Source organism: Lipotes vexillifer, unplaced genomic scaffold (assembly GCF_000442215.2).
Source record: "Lipotes vexillifer unplaced genomic scaffold, Lipotes_vexillifer_v1.1 scaffold77, whole genome shotgun sequence".
NCBI classification, from domain to species: Eukaryota; Metazoa; Chordata; class Mammalia; order Artiodactyla; family Lipotidae; genus Lipotes; species Lipotes vexillifer.
The window spans coordinates 2,039,809-2,059,261 of NW_006792456.1; the positions used below are offsets into that span (position 1 = coordinate 2,039,809).

The following is a 19,453-nucleotide window of genomic DNA, read 5'->3' on the forward strand; positions in this document are numbered from 1 at the left end:
AAGGGGAATTGATAATTTCACATCTAAATTGATGTTTTTTTGTTTCTTGGAATGGTGATTCTTAATTTTTAAGTTGCTTTACTCACGTGTTCCCGTAACATTCTATTCTTACCTCATCATATGTATCATACTATATATATGGGAATGGTATGTTTACTCATTTCTGTTCACCAGACTATATGCTCCTTGAGGAAAGGGGCTGTATTACCTTTATTCCTTGAGGAAAAGGACTGTATGACATTATATTTGCATTGCTGAGCACAGTGCTTAGGTGTGGCATAAGCACTCAGATATTTGTTGAATGAATATAATATTATAGATGAATCCTGATCTATATTCTGTATCGTTCTAGAATTACTGCAATATTTTCTCTCAGGTAAAAATCCCAAGTCTTGGGACTTCCCTGGCGGTCCGGTGGTTAAGACTCTATGCTTCCACTGCAGGGGGCATGGGTTCCATTCCGTGGTCAGGGAAGTTCTGCATCGTGGTGTGGCCAAAAAGAAAAAAAATATCCCAACTCTTTTGAATTAAAGCATTAATTTATTTACATATACAAGGTATATGGATGTACCCTATTTTATTTAATCAGTCTCTTATTGATGGTTAATTAGGTTGTCTTTCAGCTTTTTCTGTTGTAAATAACATTGCTGTGAACACCTTTATATATACCTCTTTGCAAATACATGCATAGAAGTATATATATGTGTTGTAGGATATATGCGTTGTAGGATAAATTCATGTAAGTGGAATTATTGATCCAAAGGGTATATGCACTGAAAATGTTGACAGATAATGCCAAACAATAGGTACTACTCCTACTCTTATAGTAGGAGCTGTAAGCTGCTAAATATTGGATTATCTTTTTTTATTTTTATTTTTTATTTTTTGCTGTATGCAGGCCTCTCACTGTTGTGGTCTCTCCCGTTGCGGAGCACAGGCTCCGGACGCGCAGGCTCAGCGGCCATGGCTCACGGGCCCAGCCGCTCTGCGGCATGTGGGATCTTCCCGGACCGGGGCACGAACCCGTGTCCCCTGCATCGGCAGGTGGACTCTCAACCACTGCGCCACCTGGGAAGCCCTGGATTATCTTTTTAGCAGTCCCTGAGTCCTTTGCTTAGGTAGCCCTCTAGTGTAAAAAAAAAAAAACATTATTTCTTTAATGACTTGTTCTTATTACCATAGATGAAGAAGGCTTATAAAGTTTTGTTGTTCAAACAGATTTGGCAATAGTCTGGTTATATTGGTGGTCCCTTGGAAGTTCAATATTAAGAAAAAATTAGCACACTTTTTTTTTTTTTTAACCAGGTTTAGGACGGAGTATGGGGACAAAAAGATGAGTAGAGATTGTAGTTATGAGAGATACATGTAGGAGATTCGGAAAGAATACAAGCCCCCACCTGTAAAGTATTTTCTGCTGTCTTAAAACCAGAGGACTCTTGTGGTTGTACTGTAGGGGCAATTATATATTTATGTTCCCTCAGCTGACTTTGTGAAAAGAGAAAAAAAATCGCTTGTTTTTTTTCTCCCTAACTTTATAGACTGACTTGTAAATTTGACTAATTAGAAGGTGCCATTGTTAAATTTATTTATCTCGGTGTTCTGACAGCCCTAGGTGAAGCTGACCTAAAGCATTAAAAATTTTTTTTTAATCTACTGGAATCTTTGGTCTCAGAAAAGAAGAGAATTTACTTGTTTAAAATTCTGTTCATCTTTGTTCTAAGGGGGTTTAAACCTATCATATAAATCTCTTTCACAAATAGCCTTTATAACTTTTCAGTCTCAACGAATCACCATCATTATTGAGAGTTTTATTCTACCAAGTTCTGGATTCAGTTTGCTAATATTTTGTTAAAGAATTTTGCATGCCTGTGTAAGGAATATTTTTCTGTATTTTTATTTTCTTGTAATAGCCTTGTCTGGTTTTGGTATTAGTGCATAAGTCTGTGAAACATTTTGAGAAGTGCTTGCTCTTCCTTAATTTGCTGAAAGAGTTTCATAAGCATCCTTCGATGTTTATAGAATTTACTAATGAAGCCATCTGGCCTTGGAGTTCTCTTTGTGAAGATGGTTTTAAATTATGGGTATTCTTTTTTTAAGTGATATAAGGCTATTCAGATTTTCTGTTTCTGCTTGTGTCAGTTTTGGAAATGTATGCCTTTCAAGGAACTTGACTATTTCATCTTGATGAGTGGACATCAAGGAATTTGTCCGCTTACTTAAGTGTCTAATTTATTGGCATAAACTTGTTCATAATATTCTCTTATTTTTTAGGATTTATAGTGATAGTCCCTCTTTTATTTCCAATACTTATTTTTCTCTTTTTCTTGATCATTTTAGGGATTATCAATTCTATTGATCTTTTCAAGGAACCAACTTTTGGTTTCATTGATTTTTCTCTGTAGTTTGCATGTTTCCGATGTCATTGATTTCTGCTGTTATTTATTTTCTGTCACTTATTTGGGTTTAACTTGCTCTTTTTTCTGGTTTCCTTAGGTGGAAGCTTTAAACTTTGAATTTAACCCTTTTTTCTAAAAGCATTTAGAGCTATAAATTTCTCTCTAAGCATTGCTTTAGCGGTATCCTGCAGATTTCCATTATCATTTGATTTAAATTATTCTTTAATTTTCCTTGTGGTATATTCTTTGATCCATGAGTTATTTAGAATTGTGTGTTTAATTTCCAAACATTAGGGCATTTTCCAGAATTCTTCTATTTTATTGATTTCTATTTAATTCATGTGGTCAAAGAACATATGCTGCATGATTTCAATCCTTTTAAATTTATTGAGATTTGCTTTATAGACCAGGAAATGGTTTATCTTGGTGTATGTTCCATGTGTACTTAAGAAGAATGTATATTTTGTTGTTGGTTGTAGTGCTCTATAAAAGTCAGTTCATTGGAGTGTTGTCTAAATCATCTATATCCTTGTTTATTGAGTGTGTGTGTTATGTGCATGTGTGTCCAGTCTGTCAATTAACTGAGAGTTGAGTGTTAAATTTTTTAAATAATATTTGTAGATTTGTCCTTGTCTCGCTTTAGTTTTTGCTTCATGTACTTCCATTACACCTTTCCCATATACCTTTAGTGTTGTTATATCTATTTAGTGTTATGTCTGATTACTCCTTTTTCATTATCAAATGCCCCTCTTTACCTCTGGTAATCTCAAGATAATACTCCTTGTGTTTGAATCTACTTTTGCTCGACATTTGTATAGCCATTCCAGATTTTGTAAGATAAGTGCTTGGATCATATATCCTTTTACATTCTTTTACTTTTAATCTACCTGTGTTTTTATGTTTAAAGTGTGTGTCCTGTTAAGTGGCACATAGTAGGGTTTTTATCTAGCCTGAAAACCTCTGCCTTTTAATTGGGGCCGTTTACTACATTCAGTGTAATTTTTTTTTTTTTTTTTGCCGTACGCGGACCTCTCACTGTTGTGGCCTTTCCCGTTGCAGAGCACAGGCTCCGGGTGCACAGGCTCAGTGGCCATGGCTCACGGACCCAGCCGCCCCACGGCATGCGGGATCCTCCCGGACCGGGGCACGAACCCGTGTCCCCTGCATTGGCAGGCGGATTCTCAACCACTGCGCCGCCAGGGAAGCTCCCAGTGTAATTATTAATATAATTCACTTAAGTCTGTTTATTTATTTATTGGCTGCTTCGGGTCTCAGTTGTGGCATGTGGGATCCTCCATTGTGGTGTGTGGGCTTCTCTCTAGTTGTGGCCTGTGGGTTTAGTTGCCCCACAGTATGTGGGATCTTAGTTCCCCCACCAGGGATTGAACCAGCGTCCCCTGCATTGTAAGATGGATTCTTAACCACTGGACCACCAGGGAAGTCCCCATTTAAGTCTCTTTTCTCTTTGTCCCATCTGCTTCTGTTTTTTTTGTACTTCTACATATTCCTTCCATCCTTTGTGCTTTTATTGTCATACATTTTACTTCTACATATATTACTATATATTGTAATTATTTAAGCTTCAAAAGTCAGGTTTTTTTTTATTCCTAGGTATTTTATTCTTTTTGTTGCAGTGGTAAATGGGAGTGCTTCCTTAATTTCTCTTTCAGATTTTTCATCATTAGTGTATAGGAATGAAAGAGATTTCTGTGCATTAATTTTGTACCCTGCTACTTTACCAAATTCATTGATTAGCTCTAGTAGTTTTCTGGTAGCATCTTTAGGATTCTCTATGTATAGTATGTCATCTGCAAACAGTGACAGTTTTACTTCTTCTTTCAAAATTTGTATTCCTTCAAAAGTCAGTTATTCTTTTTTTTTTTTTTTTTTTTTTTTTTGGGTGGTTGCCCTAGAGTTTGCAATATTCATTTACAGTTAATCCAAGTTCAATTTCAAGTAACACTATATTACTTCAAGGGTAATGTAAATACCCTATAAAAAGAAAATAATCTTAATTCCTCCCTATTGTCCACTGCTCTCCCATTTGCGGAGCACAGGCTCCGGACGCGCAGGCTCAGTGGCCATGGCTCACGGGCCCAGCCGCTCTGCGGCATGTGGGATCTTCCCGAAACGGGGCACGAACCCGCGTCTCCTGCATCGGCAGGCGGACTCTCAAGCACTGCGCCACCAGGGAAGCCCAAAAGTCAGTTATTCTTGAAGGAAATTAAGATATGAGAATACTTTATATCTACTCATATATTTACTATTTCTTTAAAGAATTTAGGGAATGAGAATATTTTGTATTTACACATACATTTACCATTTCTGCCCTTCATTCCTTCATGAAGATTTGGGTTTCTATCTGGCATCTTTTTCCTTCATTGTGAAGAACTTCATTTAACATTCCTTATTGTGCAGGTCCCTTGGTGGTGATTTCTTTCAGCTTTTGTTTTCATCTTTTGTTTGTCTGTTAATATCTTAATTGAGCTTTGCTTTTGAAGGATTTTTTGATGAATACAGTCAATTTTATTATTTGTGGTGGTTATGGTCTATAAAGTCACAGAAAATACTGAATTAGCAGATACTGAATCATTGTCCCTAGGGGAAATACAGGGTTAGGTTCCTGTGAACCTTTAGTCGTAACATTTTTGTTACTCTTCAGTATATAACTTTGTTTTAAGTGTGTTTCTATTTAAAGAAACACATTATTTGATATATATTGTAGACTCATTAACATTGAACTCATGGCTAACAGAACTATAACTCATGTCTGAATGAACCTTATCTAACACACGTGTTTCCTCTGTAAGGTACATCATAGCCTTCTTGCTGTTAAGAACACTAGACAGCACTTCAGCATTGTGCTTAGGGGCCATATCAGAATACCAACAGAAAGCACAGAAATGCGAACAGTAGGGCACTAAATAGACTGCTAAAAGAATACTTGTTTACTGTATGTGAGCTGAAACAAGAAGGCATAGGGTTGCCTTGTTTGACCTCACCTGGCAACATATGTTGGGGGACTGGAATGTATGGCTATTCTGCATGTGCCTGTTGCTGTAACTACTGATTTTGGGTTTATCAATTTAGTGAGTAGGCCAGTTGGCAAATTAAGAAATCAGATTATGAGGGTTGACTGCATGCAGTTCTAGGTTTGCAGTTTTTTTCATCATTTTAAAGAATGTTTTATTATCTTTTGGCTTGCGTTGTTTCCAGTGAGAGGTCAGGTCATTCTTATTGTTTACCTGCCTTTTCCCTCTGTTTTTAAGATTTTTCTCTGTCTTTGGTTTTCAGCAGTTTGGCTTCTACAGTGTAGTTCTTTGTGGTTTTGTGTTTATCCTGCTTGTGGTTCATTGAGCTTCTTGGATCTGTGGGCTGGTATTTTCTATCACTATTTTCAAATTTTAGGCCATTATATCTTAAAACTTTTTTTTCCTGTTTCAGTCATTATTGTCTTTGGGGGGACTCCAGTTATGTATGCATTAACTGCTTGATTATCTCATAGGTCATTGAGGCTGTTCATTTTTTTCCCCCCAGCTTTTTGTTCTTCATGCTGTGCTTCAGTTTGGATATTTTCTTTCTGTTGCCCTTTAAGTTTATTGATCTTTTCTTCTCCATTGTCCAATCTACTTTTAAGCTCATCTGGTGAAATTTTCTGTAGATTAATGTAATTTTCAGTTACAGCATTTCCATTTGGTTCTTTTTCTAGCCCATGTTTTTCTGCCAAGATTCTCTGTTCACTCATTATGTCTTTTACTGTACATACTTAGGAATTTTTAAAAGCTGTTTAAATTTCCATTTTAATATTCATTAATCCAACATTTACACTATTTCTTTTTGTTTATGTAGGCTGTTTTCTCTTATTCTCAAATTTTCTTCTTTTCATGTCCGGTAATTTTTTATTTTATACTGCTTGTTTTGTTCTGGAAGGCAATTGATTTGCTGGCAAATCACCTTGATCTTTTTAAAGTCTTGATTCTAAAGTTAGGGTGGGTCTAGAGCAGTGGCTGGCTGGCTTTTTCTTTAAGGGCAAAGTAGTAAATATTTTAGGCTTGTGGGTCATACAGGTTCTATCTAACTACTCATCTTTGCCATTATAATGCAGAAGTAGCCATAGACAATACATCACATGAATGGACATGACTTTCTCCCAATACAACTTTGGCCCATGAGCCATGTTTTGCTGACTCTTGGTCTAGAGTATCCCTTACTTTAGGGTTATAGTAGTCCCACTCTTAAGGTGTACCTTTTCTGGAATCTCACTTTTATGCTTGGGATGTTTATGAGATCTCTCCACTCTGACTGGCCAGAACTTTAGGTCAGATCTTCCAGAACAGTCTGGCCTCCAGGATATCCATTCAGCTCACAACTCTATCATAGATTTGTCTGCTGGGTCTTGGTAAGTCTTGTGATCTATATGTGCAGCATTGTATTCAGCCAGATGTTTAAAGGGAGCATCTATCTAGATTTCTGGAGAACCTTTTCTTTGAAGCTTTCCTTTGTATGTCACCCTGCCCCACAAATCCCAGACAACTCCACAGTTTCCTCTGCTCAGCAAGAGCGCAGTATCCTTGGGCTCCTCTGCCATGTGCTGTTGACAGAAAGTGCTTTCAGATGGAAAGCCAGGGCATTCCTCTGGTGTGCTTCCCTCTTCTCAAGAATTACACTTCTGCCTGTGGTCCAGTGTCTCAGGACAGTTGCTTCATATATTTTACCCAGTTTTATAGTTGTTTATGTTGGAAGGGTTAGTGTGATAAAATTACTTTCATGGCTAGAAGCAGAGGTTCTTCTCTATGATTTTAAAGTGCAGTTTATTTTTCTTGTTTTATAAATTATAAATTAGATATGATTTTACTGACCACTTTTTTTTTAAGTTTATTTAATTTATTTATTTACGTTTGGCTGCGTTGTCTTTGTTGCTGCGTGTGGGCTTTCTCTAGTTGCGGCGAGTGGGTGCTGCTTTTCGTTGTGATGCGCGGGCTTCTCATTGTGGTGGCTTTTCTTGTTGCAGAGCATGGGCTCTAGGCACGCGGGCTTCAGTAGTTGTGGCTCGCGGGCTGTAGAGCACAGGTTCAGTAGTTGTGGCCCATGGGCTTAGTTGCCTCGGGGCATGTGGGATCTTCCCGGACCAGGGCTGGAACCTGTGTCCCCTGCATTGGCAGGCGGATTCTTAACCACAGCACCACCAGGGAAGCCCTGACCACTTATACTTTTGGTTGATAAACAGGTTTTGAAATGAACGTGTCAAGGAAAATACTCAGTATAAGAGTGTGTGGACATTGGTGAGATTGTGATAGCATATATATATTTTTTGAATTGACCAGTAATAAATTCAAAACTGATAATGCCATTTTTACTTTCTTGAAAAGTGATTTACTAAAAAAAAAAAATTTCTCCAGTGAGCTTTAATTTTGCAACAGATTCTTGTGTGGTGGAAGTAATTAGCGTTCAGTTTGTAGCCCTGAGGCAGTTAATCGAAACTTATATTCTAGTTCTAGGCTTAGGTAAGGAAAAGAATCTAGCATTAGGGCCAACATGAGGAATAGATCATTTGGAAATCTTTCATACTGTCATTATAAGCAGTTCAGTGATTCTATTCATTTTACTGAGGGTAATAAGGAAATAAATATATATATGATTATAGTTTAAATTATTTTCTAGCTTTGTCATTAACTAAGCTATGTGACTTTGAATAAGTTGCTTTATTCTCTGAGCTTAGGTACCTGGAAATGTAGAAGATTAACAAAAATAAGGTAAGAATGAGTAGGTTTTACAAAGAGAGGTAGTGAGGCTGAATATGGTGAATTTGAGCATTAGTGGATGTCAGCATTCATACGCAGGAGGGGGAAGCACGGGTTTGGTTAGGAAGAAGTTAATTTTGTTAGCATAGATGGACATGTAAGGAGATGTTGAGATAAGCTTAGATAGTTAAATTGGGGCCATATATATCTGACTAAGAATTTTTGGTGTAATTCAGTATGTAACTGTGAGTTTTTAAATGTTTTCGAACAAGAAAAATATATAGAATTTTCCTTTTTGATGGCTGTAGAGGAGAGATGTGATAGGAGAGTTCTGGCTTCCCTTTTGCCTATTTAGTGAAAACTTGGTTTTTTTTGTAATATGACATTATGTTTTTACTTAGTGTGGATATATATAATTAAGTCCTTAATATTTATTGTTTCTTCTGGCTGTCTGTTCAAATAGTACAAATGAGATTGATGATTAAAGTTTTAATTTCATTCAGTAGTTAGAATTTGGCATTATGAGTAGATCATAGAAAGAAGGGGAGTTGTTTACCGTTTTTGTAAGCCCAGTAATGTAAGTGTATGTGAAACATATCTCAGTAATTCAGAACATTTTATTTTTACTTAATATAGCATCCCTTATTATAAAATAGTTTATTCACTTGTGAAAGTGAGGGTCTTGCAGAAAAAGGAAGATGAAAATCAGTAATTCTTTTTCAGAACAGGAAATAGATAATTTTTAGGTGTTTTAGCCTTAGAATTTGGTAGCTTTTGTGATATATAAGTATTGTTGATCAAAATTTTCTTTTGACATCGTTAATTTTATTAGTCATTTTCAAATTTTAAATTTATATAGTAAAGTCTAGAAAAGAAGTACTACAGAGCAGTTAAAGGAAAGAGCATGGACTGGTAAACTATGAATTCAGTCTCAGATCCATCACTTTTTTCAGTTTTGTGACTCTGGGGAAGTTACTTAGCCTTTTTATGCCTCTGTTTCCTCATCTGTGAAATCAAGATAACAGTAGTACCTATTTTACAGGGTGGTTTTGAGTATTAAAAGACCATGTGGGGCTTCCCTGGTGGCGCAGTGGTTGAGAGTCCGCCTGCCGATGCAGGGCACATGGGTTTGTGCCCCGGTCCGGGAAGATCCCACATGCCCCACATGCCGCAGAGCGGCGGGGCTTGTGAACCGTGGCCGCTGAGCCTGCGCGTTCGGAGCCTGTGCTCCGCAACGGGAGAGGCCACAACAGTGAGAGGCCCGCGTACAGCAAAAAAACAAACAAACAAACAAAAAACCATGTGAAATCAATGTTCCTGGCCATCGTTAACATCTCTATAAATGTTCTTATATGGTGAAGTAAAAGCAAACAATCAGTCAAATATTTTGGATAATTACAGGGTATTTGCTGGGTGACTGTTTATCTTGTTTCAGGAGCTCAAATGTATGGGGCTGATAAAGTAGGAATATGTAATTTATTATTGCACTCGTGCATAGGATACAGCACATGAACTTGGGAGTTAGACCTATTCAAATCCTGGCTCTCTGGCCTCCTAGCTCTGTGACTTAGGGCAAATTGTTTCTTTTTTCCCCTTCTCTCCCTCACAACATTTTGAGGTAGTTACTCTTATTTTGCAAATGAGGAAATGAAGCACAGAAAGGCTAAGTAGTAACTTTCTCAGGGTTACACATTTATATTGTGTAATATGTGATGATCTGGGGTTTGGACCCAGGCAGTTTGATCCCATGATTCATGATGGGCCTTAGTAGGAGTCCCTGAGCAAGTCTCTTCTTCTTGAAGGCAAAATGGTGATGACCTCTTCTGGATTGTTTTCTAAGTGCTTTTAGAAATGGAATACTTGTTTTGTGGCTAATTTTGGATTGAGTCTCATTTTACAAAATGAGGATTTACTTTTTTTTGGAAATTTGTGAATATTTCAACTACCAATTGATAAACTTTCTCACTTGACCAAGTGTCAGAATATAGTTTTTATTATAAGAGATATTCTGGTATTAGATACGCATAAGGATATATTTTTTAAAAATTTTGGCACAGTTTTAGATATACTTTGGTTTCCCTCTGATTTTAACATGTTTCTAGTTCACTTTACAAGTAGACTGTCTCTAAATTAGTTTGCTTTTAACTATATTGTCTAGATGAAAAAGACAACCATTTTGTTAAGAATTTGCTTCCTTTTATTTAGGTGGAGCAGCTGTGTAATTATTTGGTTCTGCTCTTTGACCCCCAAATCTCCGTTTGTACAACATTATAATTCATTATTTTAGCTGAAAGAAATTTTCAAATTGTCATTTTACAAACGAGAACTGTGTAATTTAACTAAGGGTACATAACAAGTCATCTTTAAAAAGTGTGTACACATATGTGTACATTTTATAAAATCTCATAAGGCAGTGTGTCTTACTGGTTTGGATGAGTGGCCCATTCAACCTGTTGTTCTAGGTTATAGGAGACTCTTTTAAATGGATTTCCCCTCTCCACCCCATCTAAGAATCCTTTAGATAGGACATCATACCTAGTATGAATTTAAAATTTATGTGACATTATGAATTTAACTCTACTACTCATCAAAAGGAATACCCTTGGAAGACAAGTTCCATGTTCATGATAGCCACATCTCTGATTTCTTTTTTTTTCTATTAATCAGCCTTGTCTAGCTTGTTCTTCCAGATAGAAGTGTCCAAATTTATTAGGTCCTCTACAGTAAAGGAATACCTCCTATCATCTCTCAGACTGTTTCACATTGTCTTTTGCTAGAGCCCTTTCTCTAGTATAAACCACAGAAGATCTTTAGCTCAAGATCTCCCAACTGCAGGTATAAAATGACATTGTACAAGGTTAATATACCAATATATAGTGTATTAGTTGACTTGGGCTTCTATACCAAAATACCATAGACTAGGTGGCTTAAACAACAGAAATTTATTTCTTACAGTTCTGAAGGCTGGGAAGTCTAAGATCAAAATGTGGGCAAGTTAGGTTTCATTCTGAGGCCTCTTTTCTTGGCTTATAGGTTGCTACCTTCTGTGTGCTCACGTGACCTCTTCCTGTGACCATGGTCCCACCCTCATGACCTCATGTATTCCTGATTACTTCCAAAAGGCCCCCTCTCCAAACACGACACATTGAACCTTAGGGCTTGAACATAATGAATTTTAGGGGAAACACAAACATTCAGTTTATAACATACAGCATATATTGGTTAAGAAAGTGAGCTCTGGAGTTGAATTGTCTGAGTCTCACTACTTATCTATTGAGTGAGTTACTTGTCTATCACTCTTTTTTTTTTAATCTGTTAAATGAGATATTAACAGCAACACTTGTAACAGTAGAGTTGTAAGGAGTAAAATGAGTTCTTGCATCATGTAAATCACTTAGAATAACAAGTAGAGAATATGGATGATTTTCTGAAAGTGTTCTAAATTGAACATATACCAATAAAAAAAGATAAGAAGATTAGTATATTAAAGCCACTTTGGTTCATGAAGTTTCTTTAACATAAACATGTTTTTGCCTCTTGAAAAATGATAGGTTCTATAGATATCATTTAATCAATTTTATAATATATATTATAATTTAATCTGGATTAATGGTACTACTAATGGTACTACTTTTTCCTTTCCATCATGGCTTTTTCTCTGTAGATAAAGTTTTGTGTTAACTCACTACAAACTGAACCCCTTGCTTGTTCCTCTTTAGTCTCCTTCCAACTCTGTCTTTATTTCTGCTGAGGTTATATTCTATTTGTTTTTCAGATGAGACACTTTTTGCTCTTCCTGCTGCATCTGAGCCTGTGATACACTCCTCTGCAGGCAAGTTCTTTCTGCTAGCCTTTTATCCTCTGTGTATTCTAACTTTAATTCTTTAGTTATGTTCACTCTATGCTTAGTAGTTTGAATTTACTAAAAATAAGCATGGTTCCAAGAATGTTTATCTACTGACCAAGTTGAAATTTGCATTTTATATGCAGTGTCCAAGAGAGAAATGGGCAGAAACCTGATTAATAATTGGAAATGTGTAAGGAATTCTTGGCCCCTTGATTTATGTTTATATATTGACTAGTCATTTTTTCTAAATACAGTTTATTTGCTTATAGCTGACAGGCTTTCATAGAAAAGAATGTCAGCCTATGACAGTTAATTATCCAGTGCCCTTTCTTTCTTATGCTGTCAAACTCTCTTCTCAAATCCTCATTTCTTCCTCTGAGACTAGTTAGAAGTAGCTTTTCTCAGTTAATTGTACGTGAGGTTTTTCTCAAAGACTTGATGTCTTTGCATAGTATATAATAGCCTCTGTAGCCATGCACATGTTTTTTGACAGTAGCTTTAATTTTTCAATTATGGTTCAGTCTACTTGATTATTATTTATTAACTAAATGTTATTAGCATTTTAGTTAACAGTAAGTCTTTACTAACAGTATTTTTGAATCTATCATAAAACTTGCATTAAATCTGAGAACACTGGCATTCTCTAACTTTCCTTTCTGTCCATGGTCACAGAAAAAATTATGGATTTGAAGGAGCAGCCAGGTAACACTGTTTCTGCTGGTCAAGAGGATTTTCCATCTGTCCTGCTTGAAACTGCTGCTTCTCTTCCTTCTTTAGCTCCTCTCTCAGCTGCTTCTTTTAAAGAACATGAATACCTTGGTAATTTACCAGCAGTACTACCTACCGGAGGAACACTTGGAGAAATTTCAGATGAAGCTTCTAAAGAATTCTCAGAGAAGGCAAAAAAACCATTTGTAGACAGAGATTTACCAGAGTTTTCAGAATTGGAATACTCAGAAATGGGATCATCATTCAGTGGCTCTCCAAGAGCAGAATCTGCCATAACAGTAGTGAATCCTAGGGAAGAAATAATTGTGAAGAATAAAGATGAAGAAGACTTAGTGAGTAATAACATCCTTCGTACTCAGCAAGAGTTACCTACAGTCCTTACCAAATCAGTTAAAGAGGATAGAGTTATGTCTCCAGAAAAAACAAAAGACAGTTTTAATGAAAAGGGAATTGTAGCAGAAGCTCCTATGAGGGAGGAATATGCAGACTTCAAACCATTTGAGCAAGTGTGGGAAGTAAAAGATACTTATAAGCAAGATAGTGATGTTTTGGCTGCTGGAGGTAATATAGAGAGCAAATTGGAAGGTAAAGTGGATAAGAAACGTTTTTCAGATAGCCTTGAGCAAACAAATCGTGAAAAAGATAGTGAAAGTAGTAATGATGATACTTCATTTCCCAGTACACCAGAAGCTATAAAAGATGGTTCAGGAGCATATATCACATGTGCTCCCTTTAACCCTTCAGCAAACATTTTTCCCTTGTTGGAAGATCATACTTCAGAAAATAAGACAGATGAAAAAAAAATAGAAGAAAAAAAGGCCCAAATTGTAACAGAGAAGAATGCTAGTGCCAGAACATCAAACCCTTTCCTTGTGGCAACACAGGATTCTAAGACAGATTATGACACAACAGATCGTTTATCAGAGGTGACTGAGGAAGTAGTGGCAAACATGCATGAAGGTCTAACCCCAGATTTAGTACAGGAAGCATGTGAAAGTGAATTGAGTGAAGCTACAGGTACAAAAATTGCCTTTGAAACAAAAATGGACTTGGTTCAAACTTCAGAAGCTATGCAGGAGTCACTTTACCCTGTAGCACAGCTTTGCCCATCCTTTGAAGAATCTGAAGCTACTCCTTCACCAGTTTTGCCTGACATTGTCATGGAAGCACCGTTAAATTCTATAGTTCCTAGTGCTGGTGCTTCTGCAGTGCAGCTCAGTTCATCACCATTAGAAGCTCTTCCTTCAGTTAATTATGAAAGCATAAAACTTGAGCCTGAAAATCCCCCACCATATGATGAGGCCATGAATGTATCACTAAAAAAAGTATCAGGAATGAATGAAGAAATGAAAGAGCCTGAAAGTATTAGTGTAGCTGTTCAAGAAACAGAAGCTCCTTATATATCTATTGCATGTGATTTAATTAAAGAAACAAAGCTCTCTACTGAACCAACTCCAGATTTCTCTAGTTATTCAGAAATAGCAAAAGTTGCACAGCTGGTGCCCACTCATTCTGAGCTAGTTGAAGATTCCTCACCTGATTCTGAACCAGTTGACTTATTTAGTGATGATTCAATTCCTGAAGTTCCACAAAAACAAGATGAAGCTGTGATACTTGTAAAAGAAAATCTCATTGAAACTTCATCTGAATCAATGATAGGACATGAAAATAAGGAAAAACTTAGTGCTTCACCACCACCTGAGGGGGGAAAGCCATATTTGGAATCTTTTCAGCCCAATTTAGATACCACAAAAGATACCTTATCATCTAATGAAGTTTCAACATTGATCCAAAAGGAGAAAATTCCTTTGCAGATGGAGGAGCTCAGTACTGCAGTTTATTCAAATGATGGCTTATATATTGCTAAGGAAGCAAAGATAAGAGAGAGTGAAACATTTTCAGATTCATCTCCAATTGAGATTATAGATGAGTTCCCTACATTTGTCAGTTCTAAAACAGATTCTTCTCCTACATTAGCCAGGGAATACAGTGACCTAGAAATATCCTGCAAAAGTGAAGTTGCTAGTGTCCAGGATGGAGCTGGGTCGTTGCCTTGCTCAGAATTACCCCATGAAGTTTCTGTCAAGAGTGTACAGCCTAAAGATGAAGAAAAAGTTCATGTCCCAGATGAGTTCTCCAAAGATAGGGCTGATATTTCAAAGGTGCCCTTACTGTCTCCAGATGTTTTTGCTTTGGATGCTCAAACAGGGATAGGCAGTATAGTTAAACCCAAAGTTCTTGTGAAAGAAGCTGAGAAAAAAATTCCTTCTGATACAGAAAAAGAGCACAGACCACCATCTGCTGTGTTTTCCGCAGAGCTGAGTAAAACTTCAGGTAATCAATCCATACATTATTTTGTGCTTTCTTGCCACCTTTTGACCTATGGAACATTCCACTACATTTTGTGTAGTATGTTACATTTATAGTGTCTGATATATCACATTGATAAGAATTCTTTTTACTGTCTCAGTTTAAGATTTCAGTGCTTTTCCTAGCCCTCTTGCACTCATCACGCACCCTTGCTCTTAGCTTTTCCACACAATTATTTGTTGGTCATTTTTATATTGCACCATGGAACTAGAAAAAACTTTTTTTAGAATTGGCTTCATTGTCTGTTCCCTTCTTTTGCTTTAGTGTTTCCTGATAGCATGAAGAGCAAGAGGTATAAAAACAAAATACTTTCAGATGTATTTACTTTTGTTTTCCCAGAAATATCTTCATTTAAAAAATTTGACGAAAGAACATTTCTGTTACCTGTTTCTGATCTTTCAGTATAATGCAGTAATTTCCAGTAAAAGGTATAAAGTTAAGCATATTGAGTATTAGACGTTTTGTTGAAAAGTATAAATTGAGGTATGCTATTTTTAATTCTGAAAAGTACTAATTCTCATTTTTTTCTTTTGACTCTACACTTCCCACATATCTGATTTGTGTAAAGTGATTTGTACATGTTTTTTATTTAGCATTCTAATTTAGATGATTGCTGTGTATTTACTGAATATAGTTATGCATTGGAGATAGGTAGTACTGGTGGCAGAGACCAGTTTAGAGTTGCTGTAATTGAAGAAAGAGGAAATTATGAACGTAAGGCAATGGGATGAGCATGGAGACATAGTACTTAGTGTTTGATTGGAATTGGACATGAAGGTTAAGGGGAGGAGTTAAAGCTTACTCTAGGAAACTTGGGTTTCTTGTATGTGCAGATACATGGCAGTATGAGAAACTGACTTAGGGAACATGAGAAAATAAAGTGGGAGAAAATAAAAAACTCAGTTTTGAATATGTTGTAATTAAGGTACCTATGAGACATCCAAGAATGTTGGGTATTAAACATGAAGCTCTTGAGAGAAACCTTGACCGTATGTGTGTATTTACCATGGGCTCAGAGATTGTAATTAAAGCCACAGACATCAACTAGGGGGAGCCGAGGGAAGAAGAAGATTTAAAGTTGGAGGAATTGATCAACATTATCAAATACTAGAGAGCTCAGTTAGGATAAGGACTGAGAATTTGTCAGAAGAGAGGGAAGGTGTTATAATGGTAATCCCTATTCTCATTCTTAAATGGTTAACGCTTTTCTACATCCTTGATTATGATATATTTAGGTGTTTTAAAAAAATTTTCTGATTCTTATTACTGAATTAGATTCAGTAATTCTGATTCTTATTCTTATTTAAACCTGAAAGTATTGATAAGTATTAAATAATAAATAAAACTTGCTCAGATAATTTATTATCTCCAGTTTGTTTCCCTTGTTTTCTTAAAATGACATTTGTAGGCAGAATTCAATTTTAATTTTGGGAAGAAAGGCTGATTTTGTAAGGGAGATGAGCAAGGTATTATTGATGCAGACATTGATGCCTTATTGATATTTTTGGATAAAATTTGTTATGAGAAAAATGAATACTAGTCTTCTCCCTTGATAAAGGTATTTTATCAAACTGTATTTTTTTTTTTTTTTGACCACGCCACGTGGTTTGTGGGAGCTTAGTTCCCCAACCAGGGATTAAACCCAGGTCACAGCAGTGAAAGCACCGAGGTCTAACTACTGGACCACCAGGGAATTCTGTCAAACTGTATTCTTAACAATGAAATGTAAATACTGGTTTTTCTCAGTTCATAATTATGAACATTCATTCTGTTTTTTCTTTCACTGTACGTCATTATTTAGAGGCTCAGCGTTTCATATGTGTTTTTATTTACTTTTAAAAAAATTTGTGGCTAAAGATTTATGCTTTCAGTACCTTGATGGTTTCCATTTTTGTTTAAAATATATTATCACTGCACTTTAATTTTTCACTTTCCACTCATTTTAAATATAAATGTATAAGTTACAATATTCTAATAATTGCTTAAATTTATACTACTAAATACAGACCCAGATAGTGAAACTACTGAAAAGAATAGTTAACTGATAGGCAGCACTACCAGATGACAGTTGAAATCTTTTTCTCAGATGATGCATGGAAGTCCCAGTTTGGCATAGAATGACAGTTTAGGGATATAAGTGTATGATTGGAAGTGGAAGATCATCAACACATACTAAGGGCACAGAGAGGCTGTCTCTACCTTGGAATATTAGGAATGGCTTCACAAAGAGATGCTTCTGTAAAAGCTACAGTTAGCAAATGTGAGTAAACACATAGACCTGTTCATTTATATAAATATAATAAAAGTTTTCCAGATCCTGTTTTGGTATTTTTGGGGCAGGTGTATATGTGTGGGTATTATGGTCAGTATGTAGAAACTGAAGCTATTCAAGCAATTCACTTGAAGCTAGGGACATAGATGGATTTGAGACTGGCCTTGGGTGACTCAGTGAAAAGAAACATTCAGATTTATTCAGAACTAAACTGAAAAACCAATCTATGCTAAAGGAGGGTTTATGATACATTGGATGCTAAATTTTCTCTGACTGGAATTAAGCAGAATTTTTTTAAACTTACGGTCTCATTTAGAGAGTTTTTTTAAAAAAAGGATGATTGCTTTTTTAAAATTAACTTTCATTTGGAAATAAGTTCAAACTTAAAAACAATTGCAAAAATAAAAGTAGTACAAAGAATGTCTTATACTCTTCATCTAAATTTACCTACTAACATTTCTCCATTTACATTATTATTTATGATCTCTCTTTTTATAGATAACTAGACAATAGATACATAGATACAGTATATCCTTTTTTTCCTGAACCATTTGAGACTAAGTTATATACATTCTGTTTTACCCCTAAATACTTTAAAAAGGGATATTCTGTTACATAACCTCAGTACAGCTATTAACTTTGTAAATTTTACATTCATACAATACTTTTTTCTAATCTACCATCCATATTCTAGTTGTGTTAGTTGACCTAATAATGTTCTTTGTAGTGTCCTGTACTACAAGGTCCAGTCTCGTGCCAGGTTTTGCATTTAGTTATGTTACCTTTGGCTCCTTTAATCTGGGACATTTCCAGTCTTTATCTCTCATGATTGCAACATTTTTAAAGAACACAGGCCGTTTCCCTTCTTCCTTTTTAATAGAAAGTTCCTTGTTTTGCGTTTTGTCTAATGTTTCTTGGTGATTAGATTGAGTTTGTGGATGGATTCATGGCCAAAATGAAGATAATGTAGTGCCCCTCTCATAGGAATCTGGAGGTACCTACTATTCATCAGTCCCTCATTGATGAGGTTTAATTTACACCATCTGGTCAAGGTGGTTCCTGATTTCCTTATTGTATAATTACTATCTTTCTTCCTTCCTGACAACTAATAAGCAGTCTGATGGGTGACACTTCAAGACCATGTAAATATCCTGCCCTCCATCAAAATTCCCTCCCTACATTTAGTATCTATTGATGATTCTTGATTGGTTTATTCTTTACCATTAAGTTTGCAAAAGATGATTTTTCAGTTCTAATACTTCCTCCACATTTATCAATCAACCCTGGCATTCTACTCTTAGCAAGAGCTCTCCTTTTCCATTAACTATTTAATTATCAGTATGGATTCATGAATTTCTCTTTTCCCCCCAGTGGTTTATAATTCATTACTGTACTTATCTATTTTGGTTGTCAATGGTCACAGATTTGGAGGGCTCCCCTTCAAATTGGCTCAAGGACATGCAGCTGTCCTTTTTTTTTTTTTTTTTGAGTGGAGAGGGAAGCACTTCTTACTTTCTAGCATAACGAAATGTTGTAGGCTCATCTTTTGCCCACTCTGTCCCAGCGCTGAAGTCAGCAGCTTCTCCAAGGATCCCTGATTCCTTTCAGTGATCAAGAGCTGGATGCTGATTATACTTTGCTCCTGTGGGGTCTTTCCATTTTAGCCCTTCCAGTGGACTGAGGTGGGAAATACTTGTATACATACATACAAATAAACATACACACATTTATGAAACCATGTGTTTACATAGATATCTCCAAATCCAAAACATTCCCAGAGGACTATTTCTTTCTTCCCCCATTTCACATTTGTATGTTCCTTCTATAGTGAGAACCTGGCTTCTAACACTACCAATACATTTATTAATTTGTTTAATCCATTAGTACATCTAAAATAGTTTTAGAATGTTTTATAATATCATTATAATAAACATAATAAAGGGTTCAGGTTTATTTTTCAAATCCACCTCCCTCAACCCTGCCCAGGTTACTCAGATTAGTTTTATTTTCCCTTTTCCTTCTACCTTCCCTCATTTTCAGTATGGTTATAATACTCATTTGAAATAAAGTTAGATTTGTTTCAATTTGCTTTCAGTTT

At 36.0% G+C, this 19,453-nt stretch overlaps 1 protein-coding gene across 9 annotated transcripts in view; it reads left to right on the forward strand.

Annotated features, from left to right (window-relative positions):
• RTN4 (reticulon 4) overlaps window positions 1-19,453 on the forward strand; it is a 170,091-nt gene that overhangs the window by 109,924 nt on the left and 40,714 nt on the right. For 5 of the 9 annotated variants that reach the window (XM_007465678.1, XM_007465672.1, XM_007465674.1 and 2 more), the window contains exons 2-3: window positions 11,913-11,969; window positions 12,657-15,047. The exons of 1 other annotated variant lie outside the window; for it this stretch is intronic. In XM_007465678.1, coding sequence (XP_007465740.1) covers window positions 12,665-15,047 — 2,383 coding nt within the window. In that variant the 5' untranslated portion in view covers window positions 11,913-11,969; window positions 12,657-12,664. Of the gene's footprint in view, window positions 1-8,461; window positions 8,472-11,912; window positions 11,970-12,656; window positions 15,048-19,453 lie in introns of all 9 variants that reach the window. 3 more of the 9 variants (XM_007465673.1, XM_007465679.1, XM_007465677.1) reach the window with 3 other exon arrangements.